The sequence below is a fragment of the Zootoca vivipara genome, chromosome 9, assembly GCF_965207765.1.
Source record: "Zootoca vivipara chromosome 9, rZooViv2.hap1.1, whole genome shotgun sequence".
NCBI classification, from domain to species: Eukaryota; Metazoa; Chordata; class Lepidosauria; order Squamata; family Lacertidae; genus Zootoca; species Zootoca vivipara.
Window position 1 is genome coordinate 67399458 of NC_142592.1, and position 17548 is coordinate 67417005.

At 47.9% G+C, this 17548-nt stretch overlaps 1 protein-coding gene across 3 annotated transcripts; it reads left to right on the forward strand.

Annotated features, from left to right (window-relative positions):
- Positions 1-1122: 1122 nt before the first annotated feature.
- On the forward strand, positions 1123-14459 carry TUBAL3 (tubulin alpha like 3). Of its 3 annotated transcripts, XM_088676470.1 has the most exons (5): positions 1123-1155; positions 4740-4946; positions 9183-9426; positions 11303-11451; positions 13062-14459. In XM_088676470.1, exons 1-5 carry the CDS (start codon positions 1153-1155, stop codon positions 14040-14042), a joined length of 1584 nt encoding a protein of 527 aa, XP_088532596.1. In that variant the 5' UTR covers positions 1123-1152; the 3' UTR covers positions 14043-14459. The 3 variants fall into 3 exon arrangements, with proteins under 3 accessions (XP_088532596.1, XP_088532597.1, XP_034984005.1); XM_088676471.1 differs by lacking the exon at positions 4740-4946 and having other exon boundaries at positions 1123-1328; XM_035128114.3 differs by lacking the exon at positions 4740-4946.
- Positions 14460-17548: the final 3089 nt, after the last annotated feature.

Sequence of the window (17548 nt, forward strand, 5' to 3'; positions counted from 1 at the left end):
GTGGACAATCCTCCGTTCGCGGCCGCAGCTGCCAGCAGAGTATCCCAGCGCTGACGGCAAACCGCTATGTACAGCGCATGTGCAACGGCGCACGCATGCGTTGCACGTAACGCTGCTGCACATGCGCTGCACATAGCGGTTTTGCACTGCTCCAGCCCCGTACGGACGGCGGTGGGATCCCTCTGTTGCCGCAAGGGTGTCACAGCGCCTTCGTTCGCCCCTGGTGTTACGTGCTCAAGATCTGCTGCTACAGTCCAGCAACTGGGGGAGGCAAGCTTAGAATCATAGAATCATAGAGTCGGAAGAGACCGCAAGGGCCATCCAGTCCAACCCCCTGCCAAGCAGGAAACACCATCAAAGCATTCTTGACAGATGGCTGTCAAGCCTCTGCTTAAAGACCTCCAAAGAAGGAGACTCCACCACACTCCTTGGCAGCAAATTCCACTGTTGAACAGCTCTTACTGTCAGGAAGTTCTTCCTAATGTTTAGGTGGAATCTTCTTTCTTGTAGTTTGAATCCATTGCTCCGTGTCCGTTTGAGGGAGGGCGCTTGCCCCCCCAGCCCCCCACCTGGGGCCAACCATAGCCGCAGCTTCCAAACCAAGGGCAGCCCCGTGCAGAGAGCATTGCAGTAATCCAGTCTCATGGTAGCCGATGCCTGCATAGTATACTGCGGCTAAGCTAAGAGCAGGAACCGCAATATGTTCCTAGCCGTAAAAGAAACTAAAAGTTGTCCCTATCACCGCATTGGCAGGATTGGAAAACCGACACCTGTAGGTTCTCCACCACCACCACCGAAAATGTGCAAAGTGCAGGAGCCTTCCTGGGGGTGGGGGGGTGGGGTGGGGAGATGGTAGTCATTCCTTCCCCTGTTTTCTAAAGGATGCTCTCAGAAAGGATGTGAGGATTTCTCAGCAGCCGTTTAACTCCAAGCCTGACAGCAAGCAGAGGCACAAGCCAGCAGACAACTATTACGGCCAATTCCAGCCTTTTCCTGGCATTCTTTGAAAAAGCGCCTCTGTTGCTTTAAATGAGGAGAGGACCTCATCTTCAGGTGGAGTCAATTCTTGCTGGGTTATAAATTTGCTGGGAGCAGAGAAAGCAGCTGGTTGTTGGTTTTTTGCTGGAATCTTAGCAAGCATATAGGACCATTATGGTAAGCCGATGCATTGTAGTTTCTCGTTTGGATTTGAAACTGTAGCTTGGGTGCTGTGTGTATTGATTTTAATCTGGGCTGTAGATCTTTTCGATAACTTTCAGTTAACTTTTCTGGAAGGGTTATTGATGAATACTTCAGCTCATTTGGACTGGTGTTTTACTCCTTATAAGGTAAAAGCTAGGCTGTAGCAAAAGGGCAGTTTAGAGGGAGGGGGGTCTTTTCCACACACCCCTCCCCTTAGTTTTTCTCTGTTCAGTGGTTTAGCCGATCTTCTTGCAAAGTTGTGGCTCTCATTTCTGACAGCTGAGATCGCTTTTCCCTCTGGATCTTTAGAGGCATAAAATGTGTTCTTCTGCTGTGCAAAAGTCCTGCTCTCATTTTTCCACCTCCCCTTTTCTCCTGCCCTTTGCCCTACATTATTTCACACTTCAGTTATGAGCATGGTTTAGGTAGGAGATTACTGTACTTTTGCAGATTTCTTTCCCCTTATTCCCCCTCCCCTGTATAAGAGGAAACTGCCATATTGCCTTTGTCTACTGTAATCCCAAAGGCTGATATGCTAAAAGAATAGAGCAAGAGTTGTTCCCCCTTCCCAGGAAAAAAAATTACATATATTTGTGAATGTTTCAAAACTATAGACTCTCGGACAACCTCAAAAAAAGTTTAACTGAAACTTCTGGGAAGCTCTTCCAAAGGACTGCTGCTTGCATTTCATTTATTTATGCTAATCTTAATGGATTTTAATTAAGATAGCTACTTGGGGTGTGGGGGGGGGGGGAGTCCAAAAATCTAGAGTGCTTTATCCCGACATGGAGATCCATTGTTGGTCTTTACTCATGAGTAGGCCCAGGTCCATTGACAGGGCAGTTCTGGAAGTCTATATTGCATGAACTGAATTTCTGAGCTATGACTTCACTCCTTCCCTAGCAAAAATTTTGGATTCAAAGACCTATTGTTCTATTGTTATCAAGTTGCCCAGTTGAGTACAGTATTTGCATGGAAGTTTAACTAGGAAAACCTGCCGGTCCAATAGCGTTTAGTCGGATTTCCTGGAGGAGGGGTGGAAGCCCTGTACAATTTTGATCTTGTATGGTCCTGGAGCAGAAATGGATTACGCTTTAAAAAATAATAATATTTTTTTTAGTTGGGGGGTGGTTGGGGTGGGGGTGTATGCTTTAACAGTTGCACGTGGAAGCCAAGAGACGGCTGTCTCAGGCTGAGGATATCTTCTGCAATTCCAGACTGGCTTCCTTGCTCTGTTGTGAAATACCAGCATCGTCGGGTAGCAGGTGGTACCACTTGGCAAACTGTTGAGAGAGAGAGAGAGAAAGGGGAGTGGGGACTTCTCTTCTTTGCTCGCCGCAAGGAATGTCCTCCGAGTGACTCCAGCAAATTGGGACAGAAGAGCCACAATTAGAACTACCATCATACATAGATGGACGGGGACTGTGGCATGTTGCGGAGGGAGGCGTGAAAAGCAGCTGCCGGGATCGGATGAGCAGATGCTGGTGTGGTCATCTCGCCTGTAGGCTTCCCGGGGCTGACCACTGTAGGATACGGGAGGGGAGGGCGAAGGACTGGATGAACTCTCTTCTGATCCTTCGCAGGCTGGCGTTGTGTTCTTGGCACACGACTCACTGTGTATGCATAATCTCGCTGTGTTTGGAAGAACGCGGATCGTAGTCATTTCACTGGGATAAAGCTTTTTTTAAAATAATAATAATAATAATAATAATAATAATAAATTAATTCTGCTTCTGCTTCATTTCTCCGCCCAAAAAGCATGCATGTGTCATGGCCGTGGTATCTCAGATATGTTGAACAGATTTCTCTGGGTTTTACACCTGTTATCGAGGCGCTCTTGTCTCTCGGGCCATTTCTGGGCTCTGAACCAAAGTCTTGCCACAACTCCCTCTTAAAAAAAACAAAAAGGGAAGGCACTATGTGGAGTCATCGAAAGTAACTGCGTGAGTTCAGGACAGCTGAATGGAAGCGGTACTGCTTTTATTGTCAACCAGGCTGATCGGCCTGCTTCCATCAGTTTGGGGAGCTTCCAGGATGTTCCTAACTTGGGGTCGGATTCCATTGCATTCCGGCCAATCCAGGTGGTACAATGATAGTCGATCGAGAGCTCGAACCGTAAACCTGCTTTGCCAAAAAGCCTGGGGTTTTTGCAAGAGGAAAAATGTCAGTAAGATGCACTGGCTTTGATGCAACATCACCTCGCCTCCTTGCAAACAAGCCAGGATGAGTGCACACCAACTAGTCAATGTTATCCAATCTCTGCAAACAAATCGGAATGAATGCTCAATATAACAGGGCATCTGTATGTGAAGTGGCCTTGGTTTGAAAAACACAGAGCTCGTCAGCCAAATGTTTATTATCTGCCCTTCACCCTGAGGCCCCGGGGTGGGTTCCAACAATTTAAAATACATATTTTAACAACGATTTCAAGCAAATGGTTAATGTTGCTAGCTATGAAATGACCTAGATCCTGTGATCCTCTGAGGCCCTTCCAGGACCACCTTAAGCGCCCCTGGCGCCGTGGTGCGCCGGATCTCTCCGGCACCCTCCCGCCCTGTTTCCCAGCACGGCGGGCGGGTGGGTGCAGCGCGGCGGGCGGGCGGGAAGGCACAGCGCGATCTCTCCGGTGCCCTCCCGCCCCATTTCCCAGCGTGGTGGGCGGGTGGGCGCAGCGCGCAGCTGCGCGGTGGACCAGCTGGCCAGCGGGCGGGCACAGCTCGTGGCGCCCTCCTGGCGGGCCGGCGCCGTGGTGCCCTGCGCCACCCAGCCTGCACGTAGGGCCGGCCCTGGGCCCTTCTTTGTGTGGTTCCTCTATGGGGGGTCTGGAGGGTGGCAACATGATAATGGGACTTTTCTACGATGGCTCTCCTTTGTGGAATGCTCTCCCCAGTGAGGCTTGCCTGGCGCCTTCCTTAAATATCTTTAGGCACCAGGCAAAAATGTTTCTCTATAACCAAGCCTTGTGGCTGATTAACATTCTATGGCATCCGTCTGTATTGGGAGACAATGAAGCAGTGCACCTCTGAGGAGTGAGGTCAAGATATAGGAAGGTTGCAACACCTGCTGTGGCTGCGGAGACGGATGTGGGAGAGATTACTGGTTTGTTTTTTGTTTTATTACGCATTTTGTGTCGTTTTGTATTTTTCTGTTGTGACCCACCCAATGATCTTTGGATGAAGGGCAGTATACAGATTTAAGAAATACCCTACTTTTCCATGTATAAGACTATGTTTTTTTCTGTAATAAAACTGCAATAAAAATCTATGCTGCAGGGAATCCGCCCGCCACGCTGTGCCATCTCCCCCCATTTTCTTAAATTTGAGCCCCCCAAAATAGGGATTGCCTTATACATGGGGGTATGTTATAGATGGAAAAGTATGGTAATAATATTTGAAAGTGGTATGTAAACCTGAATTTTGCTCAGCTATGCCTGATTCCACTTGCGTGTGTCTGTCTGTCTGTGTTTCTCCCTCTGGCCATCTTCTCTCCTCCTCCTCCTCTGGATTATGTTGTCTTTTGGACACATTGGACACTTTTTGGACACATTATACCTGAAGGAGCGTCTCTACCTCCATCGTTCTGCCTGGACACTGAGGTCCAGTACCAAGGGCCTTCTGGCGGTTCCCTCGTTGCGAGAAGCCAAGTTGCAGGGAACCAGGCAGAGGGCCTTCTCGGTAGTGGCACCCACCCTGTGGAATGCCCTTCCCACCAGATGTCAAAGAGAAAAACAAATACAGTACCAGACTTTTAGAAGACATCTGAAGGTAGCCCTGTTTAGGGAAGCTTTTAATGTTTAATAGATTATTGTATTTTAATATTCTGTTGGAAGCCACCCAGTGTGGCTGGGGAAACCCAGCCAGATTAGCGGGGTATAAATAAATTAAATAATAATAATAATAATAATAATAATAATCTACAGTATATATATAAATGTAAAAATCGTGAAAGCGTGTGTTCCGCTTTTCTCTGTAACTGCTTGACCGATCGTTCTGAAATTTTGACACAACGATCCAGGCCACTCCCCGAGCGTTGTTAGAAAAAAAAATCCCACGAATTTCACACCTGGGCAGGTAGAAACCTGCTTTTCCACAAAGTAAAACAGCGCCCTCAAGTGGAATTCCTCCCACAGTACACCCCCTCCCTTCCTGTGAAATCTACACCACTCCCACAAACCAAATAATGACATCATCAACCAAGCAACTGAAACCACCAAGGTGGCCATTATCAGACTTCTAGGCCCCTGCCAGGCTGCTAGGCCCCCAACGGGTCCGGGGGGGGGGGGAGAGAGGGCGAGCGCCCAGATCACAGGTTGCAGCATGGCCTTTGTTTTACGTAGGCCCCTGCCAGGCCGCCAGGCCCCCACTAGGCCCGGGGGGGAGAGAGAGGGAGTGCCCGGGTCGCAGAACGCAGCACGGCCTTTGTTTTATGTAGGCCCCTGCCAGGCCGCCAGGCCCCCATTAGGCCTGGGGGGGAGAGGACAAGCGCATGGATCACAGTCCGCAGCACGGCCTTTGTTTTATGTAGGCCCCTGCCAGGCCGCCAGGCCCCCATTAGGCCTGGGGGGGAGAGGACAAGCGCATGGATCACAGTCCGCAGCACGGCCTTTGTTTTATGTAGGCCCCTGCCAGGCCCACACTAGGCCCAGGGGGGGATAACCCGCAGCAACGCACTTGGGGGCACGGCAAGGGGTTCTTACTTTACAATTTAGCACCACTACCCCCCCCAAATCCCCCACCAAATAACCACAAGACAAAAATAAATACCATCCTTCAAAACGTCATGAGATACACCGGTCACGGAGAGGGGGGAACAAACAGAATAGATCATGGAACGGGACACGTGGGGGCAGTCACAGGAATTAGCCACAACAACGCGCCACACCCAGAAACCTCGTCTCCACCACGAGATCCTGTAAAACAGGGGGACTCTGAGGCTCAGGGGGATCTGAAGGGGGGCTATTACCCTCCATTTGACAGACTAATGCACAGCAACGCGTGCAGGGCCAGCTAGTATATATATATATATATATATATATATATATATATATATATATATATGTAGAGGGTGCATGTTTGTTCCAATGAACCTTTCTCCACAACTGCTTACCCGATCGTCCTCCAATTTGCCCACAATATCGGGATTGCATGTGAGAGTGTCTCTATCCACTTACATTGTCCATACACACACCTAGGACAGGTAGAAACCTGGATTTGTATACAGAAAAATGTGGACATCCAACAAACAACATCCAACATACTGTCAAAATCCCGCCCACTCCCCATCCACCCCACCAAACAAAATCAAACATACACCCAAAATCCCGCCCACTGGCAAAATAACTGCCACTCTCCATCCACTCCACCACCCCAGGACACAGCCCACCCCGGAGAACAGACCTCTACCAGGGACCAGGCCACCCCGACAGTAGCCCGCTCCCCAAGGACCCCCTCCTGCCACGGAGGTACCTACCCCAGAGATCCCCCCCATAGGTCTCGGCCTTCACCATCCTACCCGATCCACAATGCATGCCCTCCGCTCATATGTTGCCCGATCCACGATCCCCGCCCTCCGCGGAGATCTCCCCACCAACACGAAACAGCCCAGTGGGGCCTACAGGGGAGTCTGAAGCGGGACTCTGAGGGCCCATTTCACAGACTAAGCCAAAGTGGGGCCTACAGGGGAGTCTGAAGGGGGACTTTGAGAGCCCATTTCACAGACTAAGCCAAAGTGCAGCCTACAGGGGAGTCTGAAGGGGGACTCTGAGGGCCCATTTAGGGCCTACAGGGGAGTCAGAAGGGGGACTCTGAGGGCCCATTTCACAGACTAAACCACAGTGGGGACTACATGGGAGTCAGAAGGGGGACTCTGAGGGCCCATTTAGGGCCTACAGGGGAGTCTGAAGGGGGACTCTGAGGACCCATTTCACAGACTAAACCACAGGGGGGCTACAGGGGGGTCTGAAGGAGGACTCTGAGGGACCGTTTAGGGCCTACAGGGGAGTCAGAAGGGGGACTCTTGAGGGCCCATTTCACATCCTAAACCACAGCAACGTGTTGCAGGGCCAGCTAGTAGTAGTAGTAGTAATAATAATAATAATAATAATAGTAATAATATAGCATTAACAATGGAAGTGTGCACTCATTTTTGCCCAAATGAAGCCTCCTGGTGTATCTTTTGCTCTAGGATACACCTGAATATGATTATTTACAGGTGAAGGAGACCTTAAGGGTCTTGTGTGGAAGGCCGAACGGGGTTATTGTTGATTGTAATTAAACTTGAGCCATTTATAATTAAACTTGAGCCATTTGTGTACACCAGGGTGAGGAACCTGTGCCACCCCCCACCCCCCAAGCTGCTGCTGATGTACAGTGCTCATCACCCCTGTCAAGTGGCCATGGGCTGATGGGAGTTGGCCATGATAACACCATGCATTAGAATCATAGAACTGTAGAGTTGGAAGGGACCACTAGGGTCATCTAGTCCAACCCCCTACGAAGCAGGAATCTTTTGCCCAATGTGGGGCTTGAACCCACAACCCTGAGATTAGGTCAGGACATGGTGGGACCATTCACAGGGATGAGCCGGGGGTGGGGGGAAGAGGGAGCGTGATACGTCATGGGTCGGGACAGGGTGGGGGAAAAAATCACACGGATGAGCCACAGCAACGCGTGGCAGGGCCAGCTAGTGTTATAACAAAATATAACTTTAAACTAAGCAACCTACATCAAATAAAGTAACATTCAACAATCATTAGAATAGTATAGAATGATATTAAATATCAGCATATAAAAATTAAACAGAAATCCACTCTTAACAATTACAATAAATAATTTAAAAACTTCGTTGTTGTTCAGTCGTTTAGTCGTGTCCGACTCTTTGTGACCCCATGGGCCAGAGCACACCAGGCACTCCTGTCTTCCACTGCCTCCCGCAGTTTAGTCAGACTCATGTTGGTAGCTTCGAGAACACTGTCCAACCATCTCGTCCTCTGTTGTCCCCTTCTCCTTGTGCCCTCCATCTTTCCCAACATCAGGGTCTTTTTCAGGGAGTCTTCTCTTCTCATGATGTGGCCAAAGTATTGGAGCCTCAGTTTCACGATCAATAAAACAACAGCAAGCCACATCTTTATAGCCAGTGCAGCATAATGGCTAGAATAGAGCATCGGATTAGGAGTAGGGAGAAGCTGCTTCAAATCCCCACTTGGCCATAAAGCTCACCAAATGACCTTGGGCTAATCATGTCCCCCTGTCAGGCTTTTGTGGGGATAAAATGGGGTGCCCCCCATCTGCGCACTCTTCCCTGAGCTCACTGGGATTTCCCTCTCTATTAAATAAGAGAGAATCGGTGTTGTCTTTCTGCCAAGAATTCGCCCCAAGGTGATGCTTTGCTGGTGAAGCATGTTAAAGCATCTTTCTTACTTTCTTTTTTTAAATAATTTTTATTCATTTTCCATTAACTTCATGTCTGAAAGTACATCATGATCAAATTACATTCATACATAGAGCGATAAAACAAAAAGACAAAAACAAGCCAAAAAAAGACCTAAAAAAGGCCAAAAAAAGAAAAAGAGAATAAAAATAAAAGAAAAGAAAAAAAGAAAAAGAAAAATACTGAACAAGAAAAAAAAACTTCTTAATTCATATCATTATCATAACAATTACAATTTGGACTTCCCCGACTCCCCCCACTCTGGGTTCCTTGTTAATTATCAGTTAGGCAGTTTCCACAATAATAATATAATCCTTTTTAATACTCAAAATTAAATTTTCTATGTTGCAAATGATCTTCATATTTATATATCTATATATTCATTTTCATACTTCCAATTCCCAAACTCAGATCAACTCTATTTCAATTCTTCTACCTTTTATTTCCAGGAAAGAGGATAGATTAATTGATTTAAAATTGAAATATATATATTCCTGGTAAAAAACAATAAGTTAAGGGAAGAAATAAAAGGAAAGTTAAAGCATCTTTCTCTCTGTCCCCTTCTATTCCAGAGGGAGTGCCTGTCAATCCACATTGGCCAAGCTGGAGTTCAAATGGGCAATGCCTGCTGGGAGCTCTACTGCCTGGAGCATGGGATTCAGACTGATGGCACCATCGCCGGGAACCAGGCAGCTCCAAAAATCCTGCCAGAGACGGAGCAGGTGGACGCTTCTTTCGAGACTTTCTTCTGCGAGACTGCGTCAGGGAAGCACGTGCCCAGGGCAGTCTTCATTGACTTGGAACCGACCGTCATAGGTAATATACTCTGCAGAGATCCATTGGGATGAAAATGACCTCTGGGACGTTTTGTTTAAGTCCAGTCGTGGCGGGTATTGCCAACTCCACCTAGGCGCAAGATACAGAGAGCTGCCTTTGTTTCCAATAACAGTGCTTTAAAGCACTGTGTCCACGCACTCCCTGAAGCCTGGCACTCTCCCTGGGAAAACACACTCTTTACCATAGCAAATGGAGCAAACAGCAATCCACAGAAAACCCAAATTGCTGTTTCTTCCACGTCAGCGTTAAAGAGTGGGTTTTCAGGCAGGAGTATTTTCCAGGTCTACCAGTACATGCAGGGGCTAGATCCAGGAACCTTTTGCATGGGAAGTATGTACAGGGCCACGACTAGGCTACTCCCGTCCTTGCCCCTTTTTGCTGGCAAGGCTGCTGTGCCTTTAAAATCTGTATATGGGTGGAAATGTGAGTTGTCCAGCCATTTTTATTTTTGGAGACTTCAAGTACAGTTGTACCTTGGATCCCGAAAGCCTTGCTTTGGCTCCCGTACGCTGCAAACCTGGAAGTGAGTGTTCCACTTTGCGAACGTTCTTTGGAACCTGAATGTCCGATGGGGCTTCTGTGGCTTCCGATTGGCTGCAGGAGCTCCTTGCAGCCAATCGGAAGCCGCGCTTTGGTTTCCGAACATTTTGGAAGTCGAATGGACTTCCGGAACAGATTCTGTTCGACTTCCAAGGTACGACTGTAAACTACTTTCATTGCATTGTGTTCCCTCGCCCCTTGCTGTGATTTGACAACGTCACAGCATGTGAGGAAATAAAGCAATGCTGCAGCTATGGGAGGCTATGTGGGGGTTTTGCATTGGGGGGGGGGGGGAAACCTCCAGAAGGGCTGCTATTGAGGCTCCCAGCTTGTGTGTGTGTACACGAATGCGCTGGGGAGTGGAGTGCCAAACTGGGTCTTTGACCTGGGTGAAGTAAAGTCCTGAAATAAAGGGTTGCAATTCTGGGGGTGGGGGGATTGGTCTAATGTAGAAGCAAACTAAATCGCTTCTTTTGGATTTTCATGAAAGTAGGCAAACTATTTGAAATATACTCGGAGTCCTGTAGTGACGTCATGCTCTTTATTGCAGCTTGTAAAACAGTGAATGAAATGCCCCCCCCCAAACCTCAGGCTTTTATATACATTATTTACACAGTGAGTCCTGTCTGATTGGCTGATTCTGCTTCCCTCCTGGAGCCTGATTGGTCTTTTCCTGCAGGCCAATCAGTTGTTGCATTCTACGATCCTACTTGCCTATTGTTCTAGGATCCAAGCTTAGTAAAAGGAAAAGGTAAAGGTACCCCTGACCGTTAGGTCCAGTCGTGACCGACTCTGGGGTTGCGGCGCTTATCTCGTGTTATTGGCCGAGGGAGCCCCAGCGTACAGCTTCCAGGTCATGTGGCCAGCATGACTAAGCCGCTTGTGGCAAACCAGAGCAGCACACGGAAACGCCGTTTACCTTCCCGCAGGCAGGAGTGGTACCTATTTATCTACTTGCACTTTGACGTGCTTTCGAACTGCTAGGTTGGCAGGATCAGGGACCGAGCAATGGGAGCTCACCCCGTCGCGGGGATTCGAACCGCCGACCTTCTGATCGGCAAGCCCTAGGCTAAGTGGTTTAGACCAAAGTGCCACCCGCGTCCCTCCAAGCTTAGTACATAACACTATTAGAGGCAGGACAGACATTGTGACCTGCAGATGACATTGGACTCCAACTCCCAACAACCCCACCCAACAGGGCCAATGGCAACAGATGATGGGAGTTGTAGTCTGGAGGGGACTCCATATTGGAGCAACAAAGGGCATTTTCCTGTTTATTGTGCTTGCGGACTCCCTCTTATCTCTCTCCCTACAGATGAAATCCGCACAGGGCCTTATCACTCCCTCTTCCATCCTGAACAGCTGATCAGCGGCAAGGAAGATGCGGCCAACAACTATGCCCGAGGCCACTACACCATCGGGAAGGAGATCATTGACACAGTCCTCGGCAGGATTCGCAAAATGGTTAAGTTCCCCTCCCCAACACACACACACACGCCCATGCCACAGGATGGCATAAAAGCTTAATTCACAAATGTTCATAGCCAGGCTAGAGCCAAACACAGGAAACACAGGAGGGAGAAAGATTGTTTTCTGCTGCTCCAGAGAAGCGGACACGGAGCAATGGACTCAAACTACAAGAAAGAAGATTCCACCTAAACATTAGGAAGAACTTCCTGGCAGTAAGAGCTGTTCAACAGTGGAATTTGCTGCCAAGGAGTGTGGTGGAGTCTCCTTCTTTGGAGGTCTTTAAGCAGAGGCTTGACAGCCATCTGTCAAGAATGCTTTGATGGTGTTTCCTGCTTGGCAGGGGGTTGGACTGGATGGCCCTTGTGGTCTCTTCCAACTCTATGATTCTATGAAAGTAAACATGAGATGTGTGATATAACAATCACACATCAGCAACAGAGGAGTGAAATGCTAACATCTTTATCTTCAGCAGTCAGCTCTGGGTCCTGACCCAGACCCTGCTCCACATCTTGTGCCCTGCACCTTCTGACTCTGTGTCCAGGTCACTGCTATGTGTCATGACACACAGTCTTTGCATTTCACCACTCTGGGCTCCTTCCAATGTCCAGAAGATCAGTGATTATGTACCTAGAGGATATCCCACTTCCAGTGTTTCTAACATCTCAAATGGCTTACTTTTAGGAGTATTGGTTAAATGGAGCTCTGACTTAGAAGAGGTCCTCCTTGACTCTTGGGATCACTGAGTTGTTATTGTTTAGTCGTTTAGTCGTGTCCGACTCTTCGTGACCCCACGGACCAGAGCACGCCAGGCACTCCTGTCTTGCACTGCCTCCCGCAGTTTGGTCAAACTCATGTTCGTAGCTGCAAGAACACTGTCCAACCATCTCGTCCTCTGTCGTCCCCTTCTCCTTGTGCCCTCAATCTTTCCCAACATCAGGGTCTTTTCCAGGGAGTCTTCTCTTCTCATGAGGTGGCCAAAGTCTTGGAGCCTCAGCTTCACGATCTGTCCTTCCAGTGAGCACTCAGGGCTGATTTCCTTCAGAATGGATAGGTTTGATCATCTTGCAGTCCATGGGACTCTCAAGAGTCTCCTCCAGCACCATAATTCAAAAGCATTAATTCTTCGGCAATCAGCCTTCTTCATGGTTCAGCTCTCACTTCCATACATCACTACTGGGAAAACCATAGCTTTAACTATACGGACCTTTGTAGGCAAGGTGATGTCTCTGCTTGGTGTTTTCTCTCAAATTCCCTACTGCTTTAAGGTGGGCTACGTTCAGGTGCCACAAACCCAGTCCTTCAAACCACGGTTGGCAACTTGGGAATGTGCTGTGGGTTCCCTCTTCCTCCACTTCCTGGTTTTCTCCCATCACAGTTTGCTGTGATACCCCAATCGGGCAAACCATGGTTAGCACCTAAACCTGGTCCTGCTTATTTCCTCTGGCGATAGGTAGAGCTTTGTGCATATGTACATGATTGCATAGCTGTTGTCTGTAAGGCCTTGAGTGCACAGCTTCAGGAAAAGACGAGCAACGTTCTTACTAATCGTGCTGTTATATTGCCAACAGCCATCGCTAATAACCAAATTTCTCTTGCTGATTCAGGCTGACCAATGCAGTGGCCTCCAAGGTTTCTTGGTCTTCCACAGCTTCGGCGGAGGAACCGGGTCAGGCTTCACTTCGCTTCTGATGGAGCGACTCTCGGTGGAGTACAGCAAGAAGTCAAAACTGGAGTTCTCTGTGTATCCTGCCCCACAGGTCTCCACGGCCGTCGTGGAGCCCTACAACTCCATCCTGACCACCCACACCACCCTGGAGCACTCCGACTGCTCGTTCATGGTGGACAACGAAGCGATCTATGACATCTGCAACCGCAACCTTGACATCGAACGCCCCACCTACACCAACCTCAACAGGTTGATCGGGCAGATCGTCTCATCCGTGACGGCTTCCTTGAGGTTCAACGGCGCCTTGAACGTCGACCTGATAGAATTCCAGACCAATCTGGTACCTTACCCCAGGATCCACTTTCCCTTGACCACCTACGCCCCCATCATCTCCGCCGAGAAGGCCTACCACGAGCAGCTCTCCGTGCCGGAGATCACCAACGCCTGCTTTGAGTTCTCCAACCAGATGGTGAAGTGTGACCCGCGCAGGGGCAAGTACATGGCTTGCTGCCTGCTGTACCGGGGGGACGTGGTGCCAAAGGATGTCAACGCGGCCATCGCGGCCATCAAGACCAGGAGGTCCATCCAGTTTGTGGACTGGTGCCCCACGGGCTTCAAGGTGGGCATCAACTACCAGCCGCCCACGGTGGTGCCCGGGGGGGACCTGGCAAAGGTGCAGCGGGCTGTCTGCATGCTGAGCAACACCACCGCCATCGCTGAAGCCTGGGCCCGGCTGGACCACAAGTTCGACCTGATGTACGCCAAGAGGGCTTTTGTGCACTGGTATGTTGGGGAGGGCATGGAGGAGGGGGAGTTCTCCGAAGCCCGGGAGGACCTGGCTGCCCTGGAGAAGGATTACGAGGAAGTCGGGAGGGATTCTGCGGACGGGGAGGAAGAGGATGCTGAGGAAGAATATTAAACCCAAGGCCAAACCTGCATGTAACTGGGCTAAGATGGGGAGATGAACCAAAACTGTTGACTCTTTTTTTAAAGAAAATAAAAAAACCAACACCCCATAATAAACATTACTGTATCTCTTACAAGACTTGTGTAGTGTAAGGACTCTTTTAACACATTGTACTTTGTTTAGAAGGCACTTCCTTGTAGCTTTTTGAATCTTTACTTCCTATCTTAGAATTATGTGAAATTAACTCTTTTGAGTGTGGATCTTTGGAGGGGGTGGGGGCAGGAGAGGCTAATGTGCTTGGCTGTCCTGTATCACTTCTGTGCACTCAAGAATGTGTATGGGGGTGGGGGTGGGGAGTACCTTTTATTATTAGAAGACGATGCGATCTGGTTCTTTGTACTTTAATAATAAAAAAGTGGAACAACTCTAGTATGGGAGCTTCCTTTCCAATGCAAACAGCGGGCATGAGGACCCTAATCTGGTTTGGGATTGAGGACCCTAATCTGGTATGGGATTGAAGACCCTAATCTGGTATGGGATTGAAGACCCTAATCTGGTTTGGGATTGAGGACCCTAATCTGGTATGGGATTGAGGACCCTAATCTGGTTTGGGATTGAGGACCTTAATCTGGTTTGGGATTGAAGACCCTAATCTGGTTTGGGATTGAGGACCCTAATCGGGGGGGGGGGGGGTAGGGAGTGTTAAAACCCCTTAACCTGCCCCCTCCGCAACACCAGGGTCCAAATTGAGGCTCCTGTGTTTGATATTTTTTTTAAAAAAACCAATTTGTGCTGTTGTGTCTAGTTTGGCCCTTATACTGCTTTTCATTAAAACAGTGTTCCCCAAATTTACAGTAATTGCTTACTCCTTTTGAGAGTTTAGTACCCCTTCTTGAATGATGATGATCTGGGAGTAGTTCTAATAATACTATTTTGTCTCGACTAGTTCAAATACAATATACACCCCCTCCACACACACTATAAATTATGCTATGATAAAGTAAACAAATTCTGCAAATGTACCCATTGAAATCCTTTCGCATGCTTGCAGGGATGTGTGCAGCACACTTTGGAAAACACTGCATTAGTGTACTGCACTTCCCTGCATTTCTGTGCAATCCTAAGGACTAGGAACTTGTAATGAAAGCCAGATTCTGTGTTGGAATGGCACACTTGGCGCATGCCACTCATCGCCCCAAGTGGTGACAAACTGTAAAAGTATCACTCCTGCTTTTCAGACCTACCTTGTGTCTTTTCACGTCACATAAGGAATTCAAGTTGATCTCTCACTCTTGCACCCAGTGCCCTAAGGAGCCATATGTGGAAGAAAGCTGTCTTACTCTGCATCCCCTCCTTAGCTGGGTATTGCCACTCACTGTGAGTTTAGCGTGTCCGAGAACCTTTAGGCTGCCACTGATGCTGAAACTCAGAAATTGTCACTACCCTGCCTCTCTTTCTATTCAAAAGCCATTTCTGGTTTTTTTTTTTTATAAAAAAAAACCCACAAAAATGCACTTGGTGCAGACTGTGCACGAGGTTAACCAAGCAGGTTAACCTGTAAATCCTGTTGTGTTCAATGGGATTTACTGCTTAGTAAGGATGCCTAGAATTTGTTAATTTTTCATTTGCATGGAAACCTTCTAAAAACATTACCTTGGGGCTTGGCTTTTTCTAGCCGTTTCTAGCACTGTTTTCATTTAGATGGCTTGATGGCAGGAACCCTCAATTGCGACAAGAGGAGACAGACCATTGGTCAATTTTCCATGGTGATTCCTGGGATTCTTGGAAAGAGTACTGGATCTCTGCCTGGCCCAGCAAGACATATCTACATGCTTAAAGAAAAGTACTTGCCCTGTATCACTTAACCTAGAATAATTATGCCTTTCAAGCAATGTATTCAGTGTCTCTAGATGGGAGGTGTGCCAAAATCCTTGTTAGCTGCAATTTATCTGGAGAGGGGTCTTAAGAAAAGAGGGAGTAGAGGGCATACAAAGCACTATGACTTTTTATGCTCTATATTATTAAAGGTTACAGGTAGGTAGCCGTGTTGGTCTGAGTCGAAGCAAAATAAAAAAAATCCTTCAGTAGCACCTTAAAGACCAACTACGGTAAGTTTTTATTTTGGTATGAGCTTTCGTGTGCATGCACACTTCGTCGGATACACTGAAACCTGGACATTGTACCTAAGGGTCTTAGAATTAAGAACCCTCTTCAATCAACTTATCCCACAGAATATGCTAGGAAACTTTGCCACACTTTATCCAACTGTTTCAGTGTATCTGACGAAGTGTGCATGCACACGAAAGCTCATACCAAAATAAAAACTTAGTTGGTCTTTAAGGTGCTACTGAAGGAATTTTTTTATTTTGTTTCGACTCAGACCAACACGACTACCTACCTGTAACTAGAACTATGGAAGGCACCACATTGAGCCGCATGAAATGGAAGTCAATCAACCTCACCAAGAAACTTGCACAGGTACAAACTGACATCTTCTTTCTGACTAAATGCAAGAACCTGGACATTTTACCTAAGGGTCTTAGAATTAAGAACCCTCTTCAATCAACTTATCCCACAGAATATGCTAGGAAACTTTGCCACACTTTATCCACATAAGGGTTTGGTGGATTCTGTTTCAGTGTATCTGATGAAGTGTGCATGCACACGAAAGCTCATACCAAAATAAAAACTTAGTTGGTCTTTAAGGTATTATTAAAGGTGTATTTAATAGGGAAAGGTTTCTGGAGGACATTCTTTTGTTCCTAAATCTTGATGTAGGCAGGGAAATAATGGTTTGAGGCCCCGCAACAGGGTGAGCTCCCATTGTTCAGTCCGAGCTCCTGCCAACCTAGCAGTTCGAAAGCATGCAGTGCAAGTAGATAAATAGGTACTGCTCCGGCAGGAATGTAAATGGCATTTCCATGTGCTGCTCTGGTTTTGCCAGAAGCAGCTTAGCCATGCTGGCCACATGACCCGGGAAAACTGTCTGCAGACAAACGCTGGCTCCCTTGGCCTGTAAAGCAAGATGAGCGCCGCAACCCCAGAGTCGTTCACGGCTGGACTTAACTGTCAGGGGTCCCTTTGCCTTTTACAGTAGGGAAAAGGAGTTGGTTACCACCCATCTTATGCTTTTTCCCTGGCCAATTCAGGAATAAAAACCAATGCAGTGCTTACTGTAACGTATGAGACGGATGAAACATTTTACAAGGTGGGGTAAATTCTACTGCTGAACATTTATGGCAAGCTGTACAAATACAGTCATACCTCAGGTTACAGGCACTTCAGGTTGTGTGTTTTCGGGTTGCGCACCGCACCAAACCCAGAAGTACCGGAACAGGTTACTTCCGGGTTTCGGTGTCTGTGCAGAAGTGCTGAATTGCGACCAGCGCGTGCGCAGATGTCGCCCCGCGGGTTGCAAATGCTGCGGGTTGCGAACATGCCTCCCACACGGATCACGTTCACGTTCACAACCCGAACATCTAGGTTTGGTCTTATGCTGTGTACAAAATGAGTTTTTA